The sequence below is a fragment of the Scomber japonicus genome, chromosome 18 (assembly GCF_027409825.1).
Source record: "Scomber japonicus isolate fScoJap1 chromosome 18, fScoJap1.pri, whole genome shotgun sequence".
NCBI lineage: Eukaryota > Metazoa > Chordata > Actinopteri > Scombriformes > Scombridae > Scomber > Scomber japonicus.
This window is the reverse complement of record NC_070595.1, coordinates 31,146,738-31,171,064: the sequence shown is the minus strand read 5'-3', so window position 1 is coordinate 31,171,064 and position 24,327 is coordinate 31,146,738. Positions and strand designations below refer to the sequence as shown.

Sequence of the window (24,327 nt, the reverse complement as noted above, 5' to 3'; positions counted from 1 at the left end):
TGAGCGTATCTATTTCTTCTGATTGGCCTAAACTGAGAGTACATGACAGTGATTTTATTATATGTACATTAGACAGTGTTACAGTCAGTTTCCCCTGGCAGCATCAGCAGCACCAACAGAAACTATAGTGACATGCTCTTCATGTGATGTGAACAGTGATATGGATCAGTGTGAACCTGGTAGAAGAAGTTTCTAAGGCGTTCTCAGTGTGCTGCTGAGTAGTTGCTGTGTGTTTGGGATTCAAAGCATTTTAAAATATAAACCTGCTTTTAATGAAGGTGCTGTTCTCTGCTTCTAATGTCTCTGTTTCATGATGATTTGGCTTCAAGCTGCTATGAAATAACCTGCTTCAACCCTGCAGTCATCTGCATGATCAGTATGTTCCAAACAGTTCATCATGGATGGAGACAGGTAGACAGTATTATGGCTTCTACACTGAAGAGGATTATACTGCACACCTTTCTGACATGAATACAAACAGCTGTTCTTTTTACTGACACCTTTCAAACCTGAACAATCACTCCTGTGCTTTAAAGTCCACTAAACGGCTTCATCCATAGTTTCCTTCTGTTTACAGTTATATTAACTCTTTATATGAGTAGTGTTGGATTTAGGTTCAGTAATTTTGATAATTAGTTTACTGTGGACTGTATGTGTTCGAGGTTTTACTTTTAAACAATTGTTTAAATTAGTTTTTGTTATTTCACTAATGTGTTAGTGCTGATATTTACTCATTATGACTCATTATTTTTGACTTTAACGTATTTCACAGAAAACATACTCAATGTCATGAAGCAGCTTGCTCACTGTCTCGGTTATCTCTTCAATTCCATCAGCTGTGATTCTCAGTGATATTCTGGCTCCAGTCACATAATCCTTCTTCATCAGGTCTGTCTGGTTGTAAATTCCATCTGGAAGTGAATACACTATTCCAACAGCTCCTCCCACAACCTGATGATCAATGAGAAGAGATCAATACATTAATTTTCAGTATTATCAGACAAAGAACATTTATCAATAATATCATTAATAAAATCATTAAATCAGTGATTATTGATCCATTAATAACATTTTGACATGTTAACTGTGTATGATAGTCTGTGTTATATGTTCAGTTACAGAATCTTACCAAGCCGCCGCCTCCTTTAAGACATGCTTTAAATCCAGCCGATGGCGCTGCTTGTTTGAGTTGATCAAGTCCTTCAGCAAACAGAAGTTTGGATTTTGTCCCACTAAATATCAATCCAAAGAATACTAAAATAACACTGAGTGACGTAAGAAGGCTTTTGTCGAAACTGTCTGTCAAACCACCAGAAAAAAAACCCTTCAGGTATTCATCAATGAATTTGTCAAGGCTTTGGGTTAGTTCAGGGTTCATCTCTGGTCCACTTCGTTTCACCATGGCTCTCAGAACTTCATACATGACACGTTGGTCCACTTCATTCGTCTTCTCCTCCTCCATCTCCTTCATCTCCTTCATCTCCTTCACCTCCTTCACCTCCTTCATCTCGTTCGCATTCACATCATTTATTTTCTTTTCCTTCAGTTCGTTCAACAGGTTTTTGATTTCTTCTAGAATATCTTTGCTCTGCTCGTCTTTATCATTTGCCCCTTCTATTAAATCTTCTAACGTTTTTTTAGCTTGTTGTTGTTCAGTGCAGACTTTTTTCCTAATGGATGGCTCCAGCTCCTCGGCCAGTTCCCTCACTTTATCTACATAGCTCTTGCTCTCCTTAATCCAGGAGAACATCTGCTCAACCAGCTCATCGGTGGTGATAGCTCTTTTGGTCATGATTCCAGAACGCTCCATGATGGAGAGCAGAAAACTTGAGCAGTGTGATCAACAGGAGGCTGAAAGAAGAAAGTCAGAGGAAGCATTAGAGCAGAGGTTCCCAACCTTTTACCTGTTTTACCATTAAACTGACATATTTTAATTATATTCAGCTCATAACAATACACTGTAAGAAAGTCTGTAAGTATACGGCACAATGGTCCGTGTTAATGTGAATCCAATTTTCCATAATATTTTATTTACAGGCATTTTAACCGTATTTTTTAAGGACGCATTGCATTGTGGGAGCATGAAGCGCCGAAACCTTTATTGCACTTCTGTGGTACAAATTATATTTTCTTTAACTAAAATAATATAGTATATATATAGTTCTTTATAGTTTTAGATTAGATTATTTTATTTTGAATGTGTTAAAGAAGAAAAAACAAAATAAAAACAACATGTAAAAGATGAAAGCTCAATGTTCTCACTGAAAACAGAAAACATGAAGCCAACCACATCCGAGAGGGAAGAAGTCAACACCCCTACTTCTTAAATCAATGCTTGCTAGCTCCTAATTTAATTACTAATTCATGACATCATACAATTTCTTACTAATATATATTATATGTAATGTCAATACTTACATCTATATTTACTATATATAAATCATTGCTACATTGTCCATCAAAAGCAGCTTCATACACACATACATACATAATTAACTCTCAGCAGCCTTACTTTGGTCTGCACTACATCAATCCCTTCATTCTTCTTCATGTGTCCTCTCACCTGGAAACTATGGAGTTTATTCCCTATCTTAATTCAAGAGCATATTAAATGGATTTGAGAGTATTTATTGATTTCATGTTCAGATTTTGTGATATTTTCTCTCAAAACTCACAAAACTCTGCTCTCGTGCTCAAATTTGCTCTGTGCATGCTAACTAGTGTAACAAACTGTTACCAAATATTACTACACAGGTCTGATTGGTCAATACTAGCCGGCCTTCTATTGGTTGACAGCTTTGATCCACAAAACATCCGAGAGCAGAGCAGAGACCTGCGAGGGTTAGGGTTAGTTCCCTGAGGGTTAGGGTTAGTTCCCTGAGGGTTAGGGTTAGTTCGCTGAGGGTTAGGGTTGGGGTTAGTTCTCTGAGGGTTAGGGTTAGTTCTCTGAGGGTTAGGGTTAGTTCCCTGAGGGTTGGGGTTAGTTCTCTGAGGGTTAGGGTTAGTTCCCTGAGGGTTAGGGTTAGTTCCCTGAGGGTTGGGGTTAGTTCTCTGAGGGTTAGGGTTAGTTCCCTGAGGGTTAGGGTTAGTTCCCTGAGGGTTAGGGTTAGTTCTCTGAGGGTTAGGGTTAGTTCCCTGAGGGTTAGGGTTAGTTCCCTGAGGGTTAGGGTTAGTTCTCTGAGGGTTAGGGTTAGTTCCCTGAGGGTTAGGGTTAGTTCCCTGAGGGTTAGGGTTAGTTCTCTGAGGGTTAGGGTTAGTTCCCTGCAATAAGTCTAAACCTCGAAAGCTTAATTTTGGAATCATCAAGAGCATATTAGACTCTTGATGATGATCCTTTAATAACAGAGAAATATGCTCCAGTGACTTTAGACCTGTTTCTTTGGTCAGTAGCTTTCCTCTGTCTCAGAACAGCAACACGCCACCAATGAACCTGACCAACCTCATTAGAGACCAACACGCCACCAATGAACCTGACCAACCTCATTAGAGACCAACACGCCACCAATGAACCTGAACAACCTCATTAGAGACCAACACGCCACCAATGAACCTGACCAACCTCATTAGAGACCAACACGCCACCAATGAACCTGACCAACCTCATTAGAGACCAACACGCCACCAATGAACCTGACCAACCTCATTAGAGACCAACACGCCACCAATGAACCTGACCAACCTCATTAGAGACCAACACGCCACCAATGAACCTGACCAACCTCATTAGAGACCAACACGCCCCCAATGAACCTGACCAACCTCATTAGAGACCAACACGCCACCAATGAACCTGACCAACCTCATTAGAGACCAACACGCCACCAATGAACCTGACCAACCTCATTAGAGACCAACACGCCACCACTGAACCTGACCAACCTCATTAGAGACCAACACGGCCCTATATCTGTAGTAACATCCTGTATACACACACAGGCAGAGGCGGTCCTGGCTAGTTATGCACCCTGGGCGGACCGACTCTTGGGCCCCCCCCCCCCACAAATCCTCCATCACACAAAAAATAAGATAAATAAACGAAATATAGTAAACACCAAAGTAAATTACATACATCCGTCATCATACAAATGAGTAAAATAAAATAAATAAATGAAAAATACTAATAATTAACAATCTGACAGACTAACCCTAACCCTGCTATCAGGGAGTTCTTGAAGGTGTAAAGTTATTTATTTATTTATTGCATTTTCACATAACCCAATAACTTACATGTAGCTATAACGCCCCCCACCCCCCACTCCCCCCCCCTCTATAACGGGTCTGTACTAATTTTATAAATGTATTATTATTTATTTGGAAGCAGCAGTTTGTGTTGTGTGGCCTGGGATCATAATCATCACAGGTCAGTCTACCCCCCCCCCCCTCCCACCCCCTTGCATTTCCTCTGAGAGTGAGACTCACTCACAACCTGCTCAGAGCCTCTGCAGTCGCTAGTTGACCCCCCCCCCCCCCCCCCCAAGACTCTCAGCAGCAAGTTGACGTGATAGTAGGAGCGCCTCATCGCCTACTGCACCAACTTGATGTTGAAATGAGCGTATTAGTCCAGAAAAATGGAGATTTCTTTTTTTTTTTTTTAGGGCGCGCTTCTCTTTTTTTGAGGACAGACTTTTTTTTTCTTTTTTTTTTGAGGGCGCGCTTCTCTTTTTTAGTAGATTGCGCCCTGGGCGGTTGCCCACATAGCAAAAACCGCCACTGCACACAGGTCCATGTGTTTAAAGTGTGACGATGTATGTTGTCCACTGTTCACTTAAACTGACCTCTGATCAGTACATCCACTCTGAGTGTGGGAGAAGTTCTACTCTGTTGTTTCTACACTTTGTTGAAGCCAAACTGAAGCTGAGTGAGGCGCTGTGGCTCGGGTGTGAACAGGAAGGGTTACACAACACAGATTGTGTTAGATATATGAGCAAAAACACAGAAACTTCCTGTTTCTACTTTGTGCTGCTGGGAAATATGCATGAATGTACTTTATGTTGCTGCATATTAAAATGTAGACAACACCCTTTACATGTACATCACAGGAAGTTTGCTTCCTGTTCCAGGCAGTGTTACCAAGGTGCATTATTAACACAGCAATACATTCAGTTTACCTGACATGCATATGTAGTTTCATGGATATCACATGTTGCTTTAAAGAGGTAAAATAATGAGTTGAGCATAACTCAGAGGGTAGAGCACCCGCCCCATGTATAGAGGCTACAGTTCTCGATGCAGGCGACCCCGGTTTTGAATCCTGCATCGAGCGGTTCTATCCTGCATGTCATTCCTCTCTGTTTCCTGTCTAACTCTACTAACATGTACATTAAAGGCAAAAAAATACTTTAAAAAAAGAAAGAGGTAAAATCACTTGTGTGTCTACAGCCACTAAATAATAAATCCTATCATTGTTCATCATGTGCAGACCTCAGCATGTAAACTCATGTCAGCTGGATGAGTGAAAATAAAAATAAGTTTCTTACCGGTTTGCAGAGTCTGAGCTGTTTTTGTGTCCGTAAAGTTTAAACCCAGCAGAGACTGAGACTGAGTTCAGACTCTGTTCCTTCCTTTAAATGCACAAGGTCTTTATGCTGCTCAGTCTTATTAAGCAACATGTTAGTGAACGCAGGAAGTCATACGCCCAGATGTATCAGCTGACAGCTGCATTGCGATGCGCTCCCTGGATGAGCTTCTTCTCTTGACTTCTTGTGAAGCTGCAGAGCTGCACATCCTGCTCACGTTCAGATAATCTAGACGACATGTTTTTATTGTTGAGAACAAAATGAAGTGTATGACTCTCATCCATGATGGAGTCAAAAGGACATCCAGTAAAGAATACAGGACAGTATGAGATGCAGCAGTAAAGTTAGTGAAGGGTGTTTTTATATTAACGGACTGACTCAATAAACAGGGCTGTGGTCTGCACACGGTACATCTCCATGGTAACGATGGGACCCTGCTTTCTGGATAACATGAAGTCCTGACTGCCGTCTGGTTTAACAAACTCTGAGTTCAGGTTTAGAAGAGGTGATAACAGATTAATCAACTCTGAGTTAAAGAGATTAAAGGCTCAGTCCTCCTAGTTCTGCCCTGTGGAGTTACAAATATTAATGAATTCATGCAGATAAAGAGTTAGGCCTGTCACGATAACAAATTTTGCTGGACGATAAATTGTCTCAGAAATTATTGCGATAAGCAATGATATTGTCGTTCTGAGATAATTTTCATCTAATACAATGATAATGGTATAATAATGCAGGTACACCTTTTCAAAGATAATTAAACTTTTATTTTTAAAGAATATTTAACACTAGAACATAATAAATTAACAAACAACCAAAAACAATCAATAAAATGGACTCTCAGTCTCTGTTAACAAAAAATGAACTGGAATAAAACTGCCAGGACCTTTGTAACAAAAATATGAAACAGATGCCTCAATAAAACATATGCAAAAATCTTTTTAGAAATAATTTCTCAGAGAGAGAGAGAGACAGAGAGAGAGAGAGACAGAGAGAGACAGAGAGAGAGAGAGACAGAGAGAGAGAGAGAGAGAGACAGAGAGAGAGAGAGAGAGAGAGAGAGAGAGAGAGAGACAGAGACAGAGACAGAGAGAGAGAGAGAGAGAGAGAGAGAGAGAGAGAGACAGAGCGACCTCAAGATGGGCCCTATATCTGTAGTAACATCCTGTATACACACAGGTCCAGTCCCATATGTTGTCCACTGTTCACTTAAACTGACATCTGATCAGTACATCCACTCTGAGTGTGGGAGAAGTTCTACTCTGTTGTTTCTACACTTTGTTGAAGCCAAACTGAAGCTGAGTGAGGCGCTGTGGCTCGGGTGTGAACAGGAAGGGTTACACAACACAGATTGTGTTAGATATATGAGCAAAAACACAGAAACTTCCTGTTTCTACTTTGTGCTGCTGGTAAATATGCATGAATGTACTTTATGTTGCTTCATATTAAAATGTAATAATAATAATAATAATAATAATAATAATAATAATAATAATAATTTTATTTAAAGGCGCCTTTCAAAGCACTCAAGGTCACCTTACAAGGCATATAACACAAAAAACAGTACATCAAACAATACAAATCAGGTGACATTTAGTGCAGAGATAAAGAATAATGAAAGACAGAAAATAAAGAAATAGATAAATAGGGTTGGGGGGGTGATGGTGCCAGGTTGGGAAGGGTCGGGGGGGGGGGGGTTTAGGGTTGGGGGGGGGGGGGGGTGATGGTGCCAGGTTGTGAAGGATCTTGAACGTGAGGAATAGAATCTTAAAGTCAATGCGGGATTTGATAGGGAGCCAGTGAAGTTGCTGCAGAGCAGGAGTGATGTGTTCAATGAAGGGAGTTCTGGTTATGATACGAGCGGCTGCGTTCTGTACAAGTTGGAGTTTGTGGAGAGATTTCCGCGGAAGACCAAAGAGGAGAGAGTTATAGTAGTCCAGACGAGATGTGATCAGGGTGTTTACCAGGATAGCGGTGCAGGTTGGTGAAAGTGAGGGGCGAAGACGATAGATGTTACGTAGATGGAAGTATGCAGACCGAGTAACGTTATTGATGTGGGCTTCGAAAGATAGTGTGCTGTCCAGGATGACACCCAGGCTGTTTACTTGAGAGGATGGAGGAACAGTGGAATTGTCGATGGACATGGAGAAAGTGTTGAGTGTTGCTAAGGTTGATCTGGTACCAATGAGGAGGACCTCAGTTTTTTCGCCGTTAAGTTTAAGAAAATTTAGTGAGAGCCATGATTTAATTTCCAGTAAGCAGTCGGATAGAGCTGTGGGTGGCAGAGTGGAAGTAGGCTTAGTGGAAAGATAGAGTTGGGTATCATCAGCGTAACAGTGGAATTGTATGTCAAATTTCCTGAGAATGTGACCAAGAGGCAGAAGATAAATAATGAACAGGAGGGGGCCAAGGACAGAGCCCTGGGGGGGGGGCCAAGGACAGAGCCCTGGGGAACACCACTAGAGACTGGAGAGGAGCCGGATCTCAGGTTTTTGATTTGAACAAACTGTGTGCGGCCAGAGAGATATGATGTGAACCAAGCCAAAGGGATGTCAGTGATTCCAATGGAGGCTAATCTGTCCAGGAGGATGGGTTAGGGTTAGGGTTGGGGGGGGGTTAATCTGTCCAGGAGGATGGGTTAGGGTTAGGGTTGGGGGGGGGGTTAATCTGTCCAGGAGGATTTCATGAGAAACAGTGTCGAAGGCTGCACTCAGGTCGAGGAGAACCAGAATGGATAGAAGTCCAGAGTCAGATGCCATCAGGAGGTCATTGGTGATTTTCACTAGGGCTGTCTCGGTGCTGTGGAGGGGACGGGCTGTCTCAGTGCTGTGGAGGGGACGGGCTGTCTCAGTGCTGTGGAGGGGACGGGCTGTCTCAGTGCTGTGGAGGGGACGGGCTGTCTCGGTGCCGTGGAGGGGACGGGCTGTCTCGGTGCCGTGGAGGGGACGGGCTGTCTCGGTGCCGTGGAGGGGACGGGCTGTCTCGGTGCTGTGGAGGGGACGGGCTGTCTCGGTGCTGTGGAGGGGACGGAAGCCTGACTGAAATTGTTCATAAAGGTTGTTGTCAGACAGATGGGTGTGGATCTGAGCTGCAACCGTTCTTTCAAGTATTTTGGAGAAAAATGGCAAGTTAGAGATGGGACGGAAGTTGTTCAAGGCATTTGGATCGGCGCCAGGTTTCTTGAGTGTTGGAGTTATTGCAGCAGTCTTTAGTGATGAAAATGTAGACAACACCCTTTACATGTACATCACAGGAAGTGTGCTTCCTGTTCCAGGCAGTGTTACCAAAGTGCATTATTAACACAGCAATACATTCAGTTTACCTGACATGCATATGTAGTTTCATGGATATCACATGTTGCTTTAAAGAGGTAAAATCACTTGTGTGTCTACAGCCACTAATTATAAATCATATCATTGTTCATCATGTGCAGACCTCAGCATGTAAACTCATGTCAGCTGGATGAGTGAAACATAAAAATAAGTTTCTTACCGGTTTGCAGAGTCTGAGCTGTTTTTGTGTCACTAAAATTTAAACCCAGCAGAGACTGAGACTGAGTTCAGACTCCCTCTGGCTGCACAGGGTTTTTATATGCCACCTGTTTCTGCTGTTCAGTTTCTGTAAGTCATGTGACTTCTTGTAAAGCTGCAGAGCAATGTCCTGCACTGGTTCAGATAATCTACTGTTTTAATGTTTGCCTGCTTAATGAAGCTTAGCTAAAGTTCAGACAGGAAGTCCATCTTTGTTTGCTCACTTCATAGTTTTATTAATCATTCTTTAGTCATTCTGATCTTCTCACAGCTCATACTGATCTCTGTCAATGCTCATCATTTCCTTACTGTCATTTCTGGAGCATCAATTGACACATCAGCTGTTCACATCACCTGGTCAAGTCACACAATGACACACCTTCATTGTCAGCCTATCCTATTGCAGATGTCTATTAAAATGTTCTCCCTCTCTGCTCAGGTGCTTTCTTGATGCTGTTTTGTGTGATCCACCTCCTCCCCATCATCACCCAGTCTTCAGATTCCTCAATGCAACACTTCAACTTCATCAGCTGATCAGTCTCAGCAGAGTCAGATTGACATTGTTTGTCTCTGTGCTCTCTCTCCTCTATCCCTTTCTCCCTTTCTCCCTTTCTCTCTCTCTCTCTCTCTCCCCTCAACCTTAACCGGTCAAGGCAGATGACCGCCCACCTACAGCCCGGTTCTGCCTGACGTTTCTTCCCGTAAAGGGCAGTTTTTTCTTGCCACTGTCACCAAGTGCTTGCTCATGTGGGAATGTTGGGTCTCTTTCTAAATGAATCAATGAATAGTTGGAAGTCATCAGCCACCAGCAGTGTCTGGACTCCATGGGGGATCTATCATGGATGGCTCAGGATTTACATCCTTCGATTCAAAAATAAGTGCCAAAGACTTAGACAACACCTAATCATTAATATCATCTGCATAATAATCAGAACTGGCATCTTATCTTAACATGGATCAAGGCAAAGAAGAAGCAATAAACTTCTTAACAATACCAAAGAGCACATTCCACCAGAAAGCACAGTTATGAGGCCAAAACAGTGCACTGAAGTACTGTTTTATTTCTGTTTTTTACTTGACTGTAAGAGTGTGCTTTATGTAGATTTAGATTTATTCACATAGAATTAATTCATGACATTTAAATGTCTATCAAACACATGAAGGAAACCCTTCGAGTGACAAACCCTGAAAACTCTGTAAGAAGCCTTAAAACACTTACACAGTGTTTCTGCTGCTCAGTCTTATTAAGCAACATGTTAGTGAATGCAGGAAGTCATACGCCCAGCTGTATCAGCTGACAGCTGCATTGCGATGCGCTCCCTGGATGAGCTTCTTCTCTTGACTTCTTGTGAAGCTGCAGAGCTGCACATCCTGCTCACGTTCAGATAATCTAGACGACATGTTTTTATTGTTGAGAACAAAATGAAGTGTATGACTCTCATCCATGATGGAGTCAAAAGGACATCCAGTAAAGAATACAGGACAGTATGACATGCAGCAGTAAAGTTAGTGAAGAGTGTTTTTATATTAACGGACTGACTCAATAAACAGGGCTGTGGTCTGCACACGGTACATCTCCATGGTAACGATGGGACCCTGCTTTCTGGATAACATGAAGTCCTGACTGCCGTCTGGTTTAACAAACTCTGAGTTCAGGTTTAGAACAGCTGATAACAGATTAATCAACTCTGAGTTAAAGAGATTAAAGGCTCAGTCCTGCTAGTTCTGCCCAGTGGAGTTACAAATATTAACTAGAACATTTCAGGGAAATTTTGAGTGCCCCGGGGCTGCTGCCGGGACGAGTACACGATTTATTTCCAGTGTTCAAAAGTCACCCTGATCATATAACACTACATAACTTTTACTGTGGCAGTATTACCGCTACCTCAGTTAACTGACAAAATAGACAGGAAGAATTAACCAATCACAAAACAGTAGGTCAGTTTCTGCCCAGCAACAGGTTGCTAAGGGCAGCTAAGGCCCTACGGTTGCTAAGGGCAGCTAAGGCCCTGCGGTTGCTACGGCGATTTGAGAATCTGCTTGGAAAGAATTCTAAAGAATTTGGCTCCTGACAAGGTCCCGAACAATTGCAAACTGTGGGAAAACAGTAACTCGTGTCCAAAAACTGAAAACACCGTGAGAGACACAGAAGCCGGCAGATTCTGACAGTGTTTATTTTATTCAGATATTCCTTAAAATGAGCGAGTAAGCTCAATGTGAACACAGAGTGAGATTTTTCTGAAAAAAGAAGACGATTACATTAGAGTCAGTGGGGAGTGAGACAGGTACTGCTGCCGGTCTCGGCCCCCCCGTTTAAATTTTGTGCAGACCCCGCCTGTCAACGTCACATTTTATGAGTCCCAACACCTATGTCTACATTTTGACAAAAAATTATTTGTCTCCTTTTTACGGTTTGGCCGTGAGCTCGAGTTAAAAATAAAAATTGAGGTTATATTTTACTGCTTCTCACACTCTAGCTAACTGCCGCTTCCACTCTAACTTTGACGAAAAAGTGATTTTCACTCCACGTTTGACTGCTCATAGTTTGAAAAGTTTACATGTTATGGAAAATAGTTTGGTATTTTGGAGAGAACACAAGTTTTCCTCCGTTTGAAAGTTTGAATCATGTTTCTACGTGAACGTATGAGAGAGCTAGGTGACTCTGAAAAAAGATGAAATTTTGGAGGTTTTTCAAAAAATTCCTATTCATTTCCAATGGAGAAATCTCCCGGTTTTTTGGGAATAACTTTGGGAAAAATTGGAATTTCAACACCAAAAGTCATAGCACCCCATCCCCCGATCGAGCCGCACGTTTTGATGTATATATTGTCGGGGTTTTCTCAAAGCTGCGGGACGAGTTACGTGCCGAAAAACGGCGGAAGAAGCTAGAACCCGCGGCACTAATAAGTGTTTGGTCTCTAGTGTTCCACGTATCCAACAGCAGCTGAAGAGCTCCACCTGCTGGTCACACTGAGACATTACACTGTTAGAGCTCCACCCGCTGGTCACACTGAGACATTACACTGTTAGAGCTCCACCCGCTGGTCACACTGAGACATTACACTGTTAGAGCTCCACCCGCTGGTCACACTGAGACATTACATCTTTAAACCAAATAAAAATCAACACCAAACATTTTGACTTTAAATTAAAACTTTATTTATAAAATGAGAGGTCAGAGGTCATGTGTTTTTGGTTGCCGGGGCGACCAGTGGGTTCCAGGGCTGTTTCCGTGGCGACTCGTCTTTTCGGGTCCTCTGCAGAGGCGTCAGGTGACTCGCCAGCACCAGATCCCTGAGAGACAAAACACAAGGCCTGGAATGGTTTCAAGGACCTCCTGGAATAATAATATATATATGTGGAACTGCCTCAAGGACTCATGGGAGGCTTTGGAGAACTAGAGCATCATGGAACTCTTTCAGGGACTCCAGGACCCCGCTCAAGGCTATGAGGACTCCTGTAGAACATCCTGGAGGTCCTTAAACAGAACCTGGAGGTGCTGGAACAGAACCTGGAGGTGCTTGAACAGAACCCGGAGGTGCTGGAACAGAACCTGGAGGTGCTTAAACAGAACCTGGAGGTGCTTAAACAGAACCTGGAGGTGCTTAAACAGAACCCGGAGGTGCTTGAACAGAACCCGGAGGTGCTTGAACGGTACCTTGAGGTGCTTGAACAGAACCCGGAGGTGCTTAAACAGAACCCGGAGGTGCTTGAACAGAACCCGGAGGTGCTTGAACGGTACCTGAACTCCTGGTAAGTCGTCCTCTGGCTGACGGCTCTCAGCTTGGCTTCGTTCTCTCGTTGGCGTTTCCGCTCGGACGCGACGGACGCTCGCAGCTCTCGCTCCAACGCGGAGAAGTCGATGACATCATGCTGTGAGCTCGCCATCGGGTGATGATGTCACACTGTACAGAGGCTCTAAAGGGATAAAAACAACAGCATCAATATTCTGCTGCTTTAAATAAGGTTCATTTATTTATTTTATTACAAACAGACTTTTAATTTCATTGGTTCATAAATGCAGAAAAATGTTATGACTTTATTTTATTTAAATGTTTATATTAATTCATTCATATTTATTAACTCTTTGCTGCAGATCAATAACTTTATTCTGTTGACAGTTCAGTTTGACTTTTTAAAGATTTAAAATAAATATTATTTAAGTCGTTACTGACTGTAGTTGACTTTCCTCATATTATTATTATTATTAGGAAGTCATAAATATGTTTATAAATAAATGTTATGTGTTAGCAGCTCGTTAAAACGCGTTTAACTTTGTTTTTAATGTTTTTAAATCGTGTTGTGTCATTGAACGCAGCGGCTAACGCTAGCCTCCAGGCTAACCTCCCCATCCAAACTAATGTGTTTTACCGTTAGCTCCCAGGCTAACGCTAGCCTCCAGACTAACCTCCCCATCCAAACTAATGTGTTTTACCGTTAGCTCCCAGGCTAACGCTAGCCTCCAGACTAACCTCCCGATCCAAACTAATGTATTTTACTGTTAGCTTCCAGGCTAACGCTAGCTTCCAGACTAACAGCAGCTTATTTAACCATCTTACCTGAGCTCGTGTCGTTTCCTCGCGCTCTGTGTGTTCAGGTGTGTTTTGAGGCTTCTCGCACTCAGGTGCGTTTTCAGATACAACAAACCGTCTCCATGACGACCGGGTGCCACATCGCGCCTGCGCAGTGCTGCGATGGAAGACTTGACGGTTTTTTCTTCTTCTTCTGTTGTTTAATGGCGGTTGGCAAACAACGATTTGGTGCATTACCGCCACCTACTGGTATGGAGTGTGGATCAAAATGGCCATAACACCCTCACAAAATAACTAAATATAACATAAATAAATAAATAAACAAATAAATAATACGACTTGACGGTTTATTTCAAAATAAAACTTAAAACAAACGTGTGTTCAGTGTAAATTACTGTTGTTCATAATGTTACTATTATATCATACTTTATAATGTTATTACTTATTATTTATTACTTATTGTTCTTTATTGTTTTCATTGAGGCTGTTTTTATTTTTGCTGCTATAATAATTTAGAAACATCAGATCTTAAACTGCAGATTAAATATGTTAACAGTTCAGTCACAGTGTGAAAGTAAAACAGTTAACAGTAAATAATAATAAAGTCAAAGCTCCAGCATCACAAGTTATATTTTATTTCTCAGATAAAAAACAAAGTGACGACAGCGTTCAGGTTTATCTTCGTCTTCCTCAGTCGGACACTTCCTGTCGGCGACCACAACAAAGATGGCCGCACCTCTGACCGATGATGCGTTTCCTGTGTGCGGTGCGCCTCCTGTGCATCTGCAGCGTGTAGAGGAACAGGACTCTCCTCTGCTCCGTGTCCGGGTGGAAGCAGGCGGCGATGAGCCTGCGGAGGCGGTTGGTGTAGACCTGCAGGAGGCAGAGCAGCGCCGCCAGCAGCAGGACGCTCGCACAGCTCACGTACACACCGGCGGGGAGCAGCGAGGGCGGCCGCGTGCACACACGGGTGTCGCTGTCCACGTGGAGGCTGGACGAGCTGTTGAACGCCGCCACCGTCTTCCTGAGCAGGCGAGCCATCATGGAGGCTCCGCCCACGCTCACCTCCACCCGGTGAGCCGCGTCCAGGCGGAGCCGGGTGAAGGCGTGCCTGCCGACGGCGTCCAGCACGCGGAACAGACAGACGTCGACGGCCAGCAGGGCGGCGCTCAGCAGCGACGCCGTCAGCACCTGCAGCGCACCCGAGCTCACCTGGCGCAGCTCGCGGGACAGGACGGCCGGACCGCACGGCTCCACCAGCCTCCGCCTGTCCGCCGGGCTCAGCGGCAGCAGGCAGCGCCGCCCCGCCCTCCTCCGCCGGGCGTCCATCCGCCGGAAGGAGGCGGTGACGTAGACGTTGTCGAAGCCGAGGTCCTTCCTGTAGCGCAGCAGGTAGCCGAGCGCCTGCGTGAACACGGTGACGCAGGTGAAGCAGCGCAGCAGCTGCAGGACGTCCAGCAGCTGCTGCGCCGCCGCCGACACACGGACGAAGGAGCCGCTGACGGTCTCCGTGAAGTTCTGATCCAACACCATCTGCTGCTGCTGCTGCTCCACCTGCAGGACGACACGTCAGAACCAGAAATACACAACAGTAAACTAGTGGGAGAGGAAGAGGAGAGGAGAGGAGGAAGAGGAGAGGAGGAGAGGAGAGGAGAGGAGGAGAGGAGGAGAGGAGGAGAGGAGAGGAGAGCAGGAGAGGAGAGGAGAGGAGGAGAGGAGAGGAGGAGAGGAGAGGAGAGGAGGAGAGGAGGAGAGGAGGAGAGGAGAGGAGGAGGAGAGGAGAGGAGGACAGGAGGAGAGGAGAGGAGGACAGGAGGAGAGGAGAGGAGAGGAGAGGAGGACAGGAGGAGAGGAGAGGAGAGGAGAGGAGGAGAGGAGGAGAGGAGGAGAGGAGAGGAGGAGAGGAGAGGAGGAGAGGAGGAGAGGAGAGGAGGAGAGGAGAGGAGAGGAGAGGAGAGGAGGAGAGGAGAGGAGGAGGAGAGGAGAGGAGGAGGAGTAAACTAGTTCCTCCTGCTCACACTGAAGGCTACGAGGCTCAGAGAGAGAAGAGTTGGTGAGATGTAATATTTAGAACAATAGTATTCCATTAGCTTTATTTAATATAAAAGTTATAATGTAAGATCATGCCTAACTAGTTGGTATGGTGTTAGGTAGGTAGGAAGGAAGGAAGGAAGGAAGGAAGGAAGGAAGGAAGGAAGGAAGATCATGCCACACTAGTTGATATGGTGTTAGGAAGGAAGGAAGGAAGGAAGGAAGGAAGGATGGAAGGAAGGATGTAAGATCATGCCTAACTAGTTGATATGGTGTTAGGTAGGAAGGAAGGAAGGATGTAAGATCATGCCACACTAGTTGATATGGTGTTAGGTAGGAAGGAAGGAAGGAAGGAAGGAAGGACTGACCTCGACCTCGCTGCTGAACTCTCGGGACAGCAGATCCACCGACGCGTTGAGCCGGTCGAACAGCTGGCCGAAGTTTCCCTCCACAGGAAGCTGCCGCCGGCACCACGGCGTCATCACCCTCATGACATCACACAGGAAGTGGAACTTCATGGAGACGCACAGGAAGTGGTTGATGACGGGCACGGGGATCGCCTCCATGCACTCCGCCCACTTCAGGCCGAACCACTCGGCGCAGCGCTTCACGCCCTGCTCCACCACGCCGTCGCACTGCATGACGGTCTTGGCGGTGAACTGCTGCTGCGTGCTGTTGCCGGCGGCGACGGCGGCGCGTTTCGGGGCAAAGCGGTCGTAGCCGTACTGAAGCACGACCTCGTCTCTGATGGTCCGGAACTTCCTGTCGACGCTGCGAGCCTCCGCCTGCAGCTCCGCCTGCTGCTCCGTCAGCTGCTGCGAGATGAGCAGGAACGGGCCCACGGCCTGCCGCCACAGCAGCCGGCTGTGCTGCACCTGGCACAGGACACGGTGTAACCCAGGGTCAGGTGGTGTAACCCAGAGTCAGTCAGTGTAACCCAGAGTCAGTCGGTGTAACCCAGGGTCAGTTTGATTAACCCAGAGTCAGGTGGTGTAACCCAGAGTCAGTTTGATTAACCCAGAGTCAGGTGGTGTAACCCAGAGTCAGTTTGATTAACCCAGAGTCAGGTGGTGTAACCCAGAGTCAGTCGGTGTAGCCCAGAGTCAGTAACCCAGAGTCAGGTGGTGTAACCCAGAGTCAGGTGGTGTAACCCAGAGTCAGTCGGTGTAACCCAGAGTCAGGTGGTGTAACCCAGAGTCAGTAACCCAGAGTCAGGTGGTGTAACCCAGAGTCAGTCAGTGTAACCCAGAGTCAGTCGGTGTAACCCAGGGTCAGTTTGATTAACCCAGAGTCAGGTGGTGTAACCCAGAGTCAGGTGGTGTAGCCCAGAGTCAGTAACCCAGAGTCAGGTGGTGTAGCCCGGAGTCAGTAACCTAGAGTCAGGTGGTGTAACCCAGAGTCAGTAACCTAGAGTCAGGTGGTGTAGCCCAGTGTCATGTGGTGTAACCCAGAGTCAGTAACCTAGAGTCAGGTGGTGTAACCCGGAGTCAGTAACCTAGAGTCAGGTGGTGTAGCCCAGTGTCAGGTGGTGTAACCTAGAGTCAGTAACCCAGAGTCAGGTGGTGTAACCCAGAGTCAGTAACCTAGAGTCAGGTGGTGTAGCCCAGAGTCAGTAACCTAGAGTCAGGTGGTGTAGCCCAGTGTCAGGTGGTGTAACCCAGAGTCAGGTGGTGTAACCCGGAGTCAGTAACCTAGAGTCAGGTGGTGTAGCCCAGTGTCATGTGGTGTAACCCAGAGTCAGTAACCTAGAGTCAGGTGGTGTAACCCGGAGTCAGTAACCTAGAGTCAGGTGGTGTAACCCAGACTGACCTGCAGGTCCAGGTTGCAGCTGAGCGAGGCGGCGGCGGCCTCCATGTTTCTCTGGATGTTGGCGAGCGGTCCGGCCTGCAGCAGCGTGAGCAGCAGCAGCAGCAGGTAGGCCCGCCCCCGGCCGCCGAGCATGCTGGGAAACATCAGCAGGACCGAGCACCTGAAGGACAGGGACACCGCCCCCCCCACCGCGCACGCCACCACGCAGCCGCACCCCGCCGCCAGCTGCAGGTCAAAGGTCAGCGGGAGGCTGAGGACCACGCCCAGGAAGAGGACCGCACCGCCCAACGCTCCAATCAGAGCCCTGAGCATCACATGACCCGCCACAGACGCTCCTGATTGGCTGGAGAGGAACCGATGGATGGCTGGCCTCATGGTCCTGGTCCAGGTCCAGGTCCAGGTCCAGGTGTGATCAGGTCCAGGTGTGATCAGGTCCAGGTGTGTCCAGGTCCAGGTGTGTTCAGGTCCAGGTGTGATCAGGTCCAGGTGTGTTCAGGTCCAGGTCCAGGTCCAGGTCCGGGTCCAGGTGTGTTCAGGTCCAAGTCCAGGTGTGATCAGGTCCAGGTCCAGGTCCAGGTCCAGGTGTGAACAGGTCCAGGTCCAGGTCCAGGTGTGATCAGGTCCAGGTGTGTTCAGGTCCAGGTCCAGGTCCAGGTCCAGGTGTGATCAGTTGTTGTTTTTCAGTTGGAGCTCCCAGAAGCTTCAGTGACATCACCGTTTCCATGGCGACAGGAAAACATCACCGTTTCCATGGCGACAGGAAAACATCAGCATGTATTGATCATGATGTGTGAGGTGCAGGGCCGGCTGTGGCAGAGGGGGGGCGCCGTCCATCCGGGAGGGGGGGGGGGGGGCGTCCATCCGGGAGGGGGGGGGGCGCCGTCCATCCGGGGGGAGGGGGCGTCCATCGGGGGGGGGGGGGCGATAATGAGCCCACATTATTATAACTGCACAGTAAAACCTCTTAAATAGGAATACTAATAATAACAATGATGATGACACGTTACTTTCCTAACACCCCCCCCCCCAAGAAAAGGAAGACAAGAAAAGAAGAGGAAAACGAGACAAAGAGGTAACGTTACGATAAAGATGTTGTCATGACGATAACGTCGTTAACCGTTCGCATAGCACGGTTTGCTGTTAAACTGTTTTAACGCCAGTTAATGTAACTACTCCCACCTTCCCAGCAAGCACATTTTGGTTGAAAAGACGTCTAAAGGACGTGTATCCATGGTAACCGGTGAAAAGACGTGTATCTATGGTAACCGGTAAAAAGACGTGTATCTATGGTAACCGGTAAAAAGACGTGTATCTATGGTAACCGGTAAAAAGACGTGTATCTATGGTAACCGGTGAAAAGACGTGTATCTATGGTAACCGGTGAAAAGACGTGTATCTATGGTAACCGGTGAAAAGACGTTGAAAAGAAAGTGAAAGTTTTTTTACCGGCTATAAGGAGACATTTATTCAACGTTCACATAGAAAACATTTCAGCGGGAGTTGCTGTATAGAAAAGTCCTGCAGCTTATTTAATGTGCAGACGTAGACTAGCTAGCTAGTTTCATATTTATATTTATATTTATATATATATATATATATATTGATCATGATGTGAGTGTATTGATCATGATGTGAGTGTATTGAGTGTATTGATCATGATGTGAGTGTATTGATCATGATGTGAGTGTATTGAGTGTATTGATCATGATGTGAGTGTATTGAGTGTATTGATCATGATGTGAGTGTATTGAGTGTATTGATCATGATGTGAGTGTATTGATCATGATGTGAGTGTATTGATTATGATGTGAGTGTATTGATCATGATGTGAGTGTATTGAGTGTATTGATCATGATGTGAGTGTATTGAGTGTATTGATTATGCTCCAGAAAGTGACTCTGATGATGATATTCGACAGGACTCTGAACGCTGGTACACATCTGAGTTATTTTTATTAAAAGTCAGTAAAATACCTTCTTTATGTACAGAGCTCCATCTGTTAATGTTAACTTTGTTCTGTAATACATATAAAACATACAGCATGGTCCAGACGTCACTGTTACAGCAGTAAAATGAATCTCTAGAGTTAAACATCTGTAAATCCTCTGGTCGTCTGTTAAACTGTATTTAGATTATTTAAACACATTTAATAACATTTAATAAATCATTTGTTCTGTGTGTCCGCGATGTGTTAGCTTAGCTCAACGACTGGAACTTATTTCATCTTCCGACTAAAATAACACATCGCCCGTTAGCGTCCGTCTCTATCGGACTGATGACATCACTACGTCCAGTGTTTCACTTTGTTCTCTTCAGTACTTGGTATCTTACTGTCGCTCGGTCCTACCCGGAACATTTAAAGGTTTGTTTGTTCTCAACAGGTTTCAGGTTCAACCCTCATAAACTTTCATGCTAATCAGGAGAATGTGATGTTTGCATCCAGAGTTCTACAAGGTTCTCAAAGGATGTGGAACTGGTCTGGAGAGTTCTTGTTCTTCTGTCTGGGTTCGTAAGGTGCAACCTAAGTGTGTCTTTGTTCGATCTGAAGTAAGGCTGAATGTTGAGGTTCCAGATCCAGTCCAGGTGTTCTAGATGGTTCCACTCAGGTTCTGCCTGGGTCATTTGAGGCACAGTGAGACAGGAGTGTCATGAAACCATCAGGTTCTACGTTCATCCAGCCGAGCATTTTACATTTTAACTTTAAAGAAAGAAAACCCTTAGGGTTCGAGGTTGGATTCTCACTAGTGTGTTTTGTTCAGTCCTTCAAAGAGCAATGAAGCCGTTGTTCAGGGTTTCAGAACCAGTTCAGGGTTCTAGATGGTTCCACTAGGGTTCTACCTGGCTCATTAAAGGTGCAGTAGTTAGAGAGGGACGAGCTGTATCCGTCTGGTTCCAGTTTTATCCCCTGTGAATGTCTTACATGAACTTCAGTGTCCAGAAATGTACAAACAGCAGCTGGACATTTGGCTCCAGGGTTCTAAAGGGTTCCACAGGGTTCTACAGGGTTCTACGGGGGTTTGGAAATTGGTGGGACAGTTATTGCTAAAAGTGAGATGTTGGGGGTTTCAGGTCCCTGGTTAGTGTGCTTGGTTTGGTCGGACACTCAGAAAATAATAATAAAGCAAACTGGTGAGGTTCCAGATTCAGTTCTAGTTCTAGATGGTTCCACTCAGGGTCTATTGGTGGTCTGACAGGGGCTTATGGTTTCAGGTTCAACCGCCATCAACTTCAATGTCTGCTGCATCCAGAGTTCTACAAGGTTCTCAAAGGATGTGGAACTGGTCTGGAGAGTTCTTGTTCTTCTTTCTGGGTTCTTAAGGTGCAACCTAAGTGAGTCTTTGTTCGATCTGAAGTAAGGCTGAATGTTGAGGTTCCAGATCCAGTCCAGGTGTTCTAGATGGTTCCACTCAGGTTCTACTTGGGTCATTTGAGGCACAGTGAGACAGGAGTGTCGTGAAACCATCAGGTTCTACGTTCATCCAGCCGAGCATTTTACATTTTAACTTTTAAATAAGAAGGACTTTGGTTGAAGGGTTCTAAAAGGTTCTAGGGAAGTGCTTGGTGGAGAGTTCTCCCTCAAAGGTTTTGGGTTTTTAAGGTGCCAAATAAGTGTGTTTGGTTTGATCTGTACTTTATAAAACAGTTGTTGGTTCCACCTGGGTCATTGAGGCACAGTCCAGGTTTCAGAGGGCGTTTGGCAACCCTCATGATACGGGGGGTCGGGAGGTTCTCTGAAAGTTCTGTAAGGTTCTCTGAGGATCTCCTAGAGGTCCTCCTACCCTTCAGAGGCAAAGATGGTCTGGTACTCATTGAGCATGAGCTCCACTATCTGGCTCTGGAACACCATGTGGATCGTCATGTTGGCCGACTCGGTCTGCGGCCGGAGCAACGTGGGTCCGAACACGATGGCGACGCTCTGAACCGACATCCTGTTAGATTCCTTATGGTCGATGACCCTGCACACACACACACACACACACACACACACACACACACACACACACACACACACACACACACACACACCACAGGGTTTAGTGCTGAAGGAACAAATGAGTGTATTCTGTATTCAGAGAGTAGAAGTGTAGAAAGTGGGCGGAGCCTCTCTTTGCTCAGTCAGCTGATTTCTAACCAGTGATGAAGCTGAGACTCTAACACGCTGCTGTCTCTCCAACAGACTGCTGACTGCTACTTAGACACACACACACACACACACACACACACACACACACACACACACACACACACACACACACACACACACACACACACACACACACACACACACACACACACACACACAGACCACAGACTGCTACTTAAAGCTTCTGGTCCTCAGCTGGAGGATTAGTGTGTGACCAGAATGACATCACTTCCTGTCAGGTGTCTGTGTGGTTGTTCAGATCAAACCTCAGCCAGGGTGTTAAAGGTCGCCCTGAGACCTAGTCCCGGGTCCCGTGTAGACCGGGTCCCGTGTAGACCGGGTCCAGGTGTGGACTCACCTGAGCAGGTGCTTGAACAGCAGCTCCATGGTGTCGTGGTTCGGCAGCGGCAGCAAGCGGACCAGATCCTTCATGTAGGAGACCTTCAGGCTGTAGTCTGAGACCTCTGCAGGAAACAGGAAACAGCTGATTGGTTCAATTTACATAACTACAGGTACTAGTACTACTGTAGTACTGTTAGAGGTACTAGTACTATACTGTAGTACTGTTAGAGGTACTAGTACTTTACTGTAGTACAGTTAGAGGTACTAGTACTTTACTGTAGTACTGTTAGAGGTACTAGTACTTTACTGTAGTACTGTTAGAGGTACTAGTACTTTACTGTAGTACAGTTAGAGGTACTAGTACTTTACTGTAGTACTGTTAGAGGTACTAGTACTACTGTAGTACAGTTAGAGGTACTAGTACTTTACTGTAGTACAGTTAGAGGTACTAGTACTTTACTGTAGTACAGTTAGAGGTACTAGTACTTTACTGTAGTACTGTTAGAGGTACTAGTACTTTACTGTAGTACTGTTAGAGGTACTAGTACTTTACTGTAGTACTGTTAGAGGTACTAGTACTTTACTGTAGTACTGTTAGAGGTACTAGTACTACTGTAGTACAGTTAGAGGTACTAGTACTTTACTGTAGTACAGTTAGAGGTACTAGTACTTTACTGTAGTACAGTTAGAGGTACTAGTACTTTACTGTAGTACTGTTAGAGGTACTAGTACTACTGTAGTACTGTTAGAGGTACTAGTACTTTACTGTAGTACAGTTAGAGGTACTAGTACTATACTGTAGTACTGTTAGAGGTACTAGTACTTTACTGTAGTACAGTTAGAGGTACTAGTACTTTACTGTAGTACTGTTAGAGGTACTAGTACTTTACTGTAGTACAGTTAGAGGTACTAGTACTTTACTGTAGTACTGTTAGAGGTACTAGTACTACTGTAGTACAGTTAGAGGTACTAGTACTTTACTGTAGTACAGTTAGAGGTACTAGTACTTTACTGTAGTACAGTTAGAGGTACTAGTACTTTACTGTAGTACTGTTAGAGGTACTAGTACTACTGTAGTACAGTTAGAGGTACTAGTACTTTACTGTAGTACTGTTAGAGGTACTAGTACTACTGTAGTACTGTTAGAGGTACTAGTACTTTACTGTAGTACTGTTAGAGGTAGTAGTACTTTACTGTAGTACAGTTAGAGGTACTAGTACTTTACTGTAGTACGGTTAGAGGTACTAGTACTTTACTGTAGTACTGTTAGAGGTACTAGTACTACTGTAGTACAGTTAGAGGTACTAGTACTTTACTGTAGTACAGTTAGAGGTACTAGTACTTTACTGTAGTACAGTTAGAGGTACTAGTACTTTACTGTAGTACTGTTAGAGGTACTAGTACTACTGTAGTACAGTTAGAGGTACTAGTACTTTACTGTAGTACTGTTAGAGGTACTAGTACTACTGTAGTACTGTTAGAGGTACTAGTACTTTACTGTAGTACTGTTAGAGGTAGTAGTACTTTACTGTAGTACAGTTAGAGGTACTAGTACTTTACTGTAGTACAGTTAGAGGTACTAGTACTTTACTGTAGTACTGTTAGAGGTACTAGTACTACTGTAGTACAGTTAGAGGTACTAGTACTTTACTGTAGTACTGTTAGAGGTACTAGTACTACTGTAGTACTGTTAGAGGTACTAGTACTACTGTAGTACTGTTAGAGGTACTTGTACTTTACTGTAGTACAGTTGGAGGTACTAGTACTTTACTGTAGTACAGTTTGAGGTACTAGTACTTTATTGTAGTACTGTTAGAGGTACTTGTACTTTACTGTAGTACAGTTGGAGGTACTAGTACTTTACTGTAGTACAGTTTGAGGTACTAGTACTTTATTGTAGTACTGTTAGAGGTACTAGTACTTTACTGTAGTACTGTTAGAGGTACTAGTACTTTACTGTAGTACTGTTAGAGGTACTTGTACTTTACTGTAGTACAGTTGGAGGTACTAGTACTTTACTGTAGTACTGTTAGAGGTACTTGTACTTTACTGTAGTACTGTTAGAGGTACTAGTACTTTACTGTAGTACTGTTAGAGGTACTTGTACTTTACTGTAGTACAGTTTGAGGTACTAGTACTTTATTGTAGTACTGTTAGAGGTACTAGTACTTTACTGTAGTACTGTTAGAGGTACTTGTACTTTACTGTAGTACAGTTGGAGGTACTAGTACTTTACTGTAGTACAGTTAGAGGTACTAGTACTTTACTGTAGTACAGTTAGAGGTACTAGTACTTTACTGTAGTACAGTTAGAGGTACTAGTACTTTACTGTAGTACAGTTTGAGGTACTAGTACTTTATTGTAGTACTGTTGGAGGTACTAGTACTTTACTGTAGTACAGTTGGAGGTACTAGTACTTTACT

General features: G+C 44.8%; 3 protein-coding genes across 3 annotated transcripts in view; all 3 read right to left on the bottom strand.

The window, feature by feature from the left end:
- Positions 1-12,228: 12,228 nt before the first annotated feature.
- ccdc103 (coiled-coil domain containing 103) lies at positions 12,229-13,686 on the bottom strand. Its single transcript, XM_053338122.1, has 3 exons — positions 13,606-13,686; positions 12,789-12,964; positions 12,229-12,340 (listed from the first exon to the last, which is right to left on the bottom strand). Exons 2-3 carry the CDS (start codon positions 12,932-12,934, stop codon positions 12,229-12,231), a joined length of 258 nt encoding a protein of 85 aa, XP_053194097.1. The 5' UTR covers positions 12,935-12,964; positions 13,606-13,686.
- Positions 13,687-14,268: 582 nt separating this feature from the next.
- On the bottom strand, positions 14,269-17,793 carry dcst1 (DC-STAMP domain containing 1). The gene is made up of 3 exons (XM_053339017.1): positions 17,419-17,793; positions 15,978-16,484; positions 14,269-15,132 (listed from the first exon to the last, which is right to left on the bottom strand). The coding sequence occupies exons 1-3, from the start codon at positions 17,791-17,793 to the stop codon at positions 14,269-14,271; spliced, it is 1,746 nt and encodes a 581-aa protein (XP_053194992.1).
- Positions 17,794-19,351: 1,558 nt separating this feature from the next.
- Positions 19,352-24,327, bottom strand: part of arhgap27l (Rho GTPase activating protein 27, like) — a 37,462-nt gene continuing 32,486 nt past the window's right edge. Inside the window, 2 exon segments of the mRNA XM_053338123.1 lie at positions 19,352-21,374; positions 21,921-22,026. Coding sequence (XP_053194098.1) covers positions 21,194-21,374; positions 21,921-22,026 — 287 coding nt within the window. The 3' untranslated portion in view covers positions 19,352-21,193.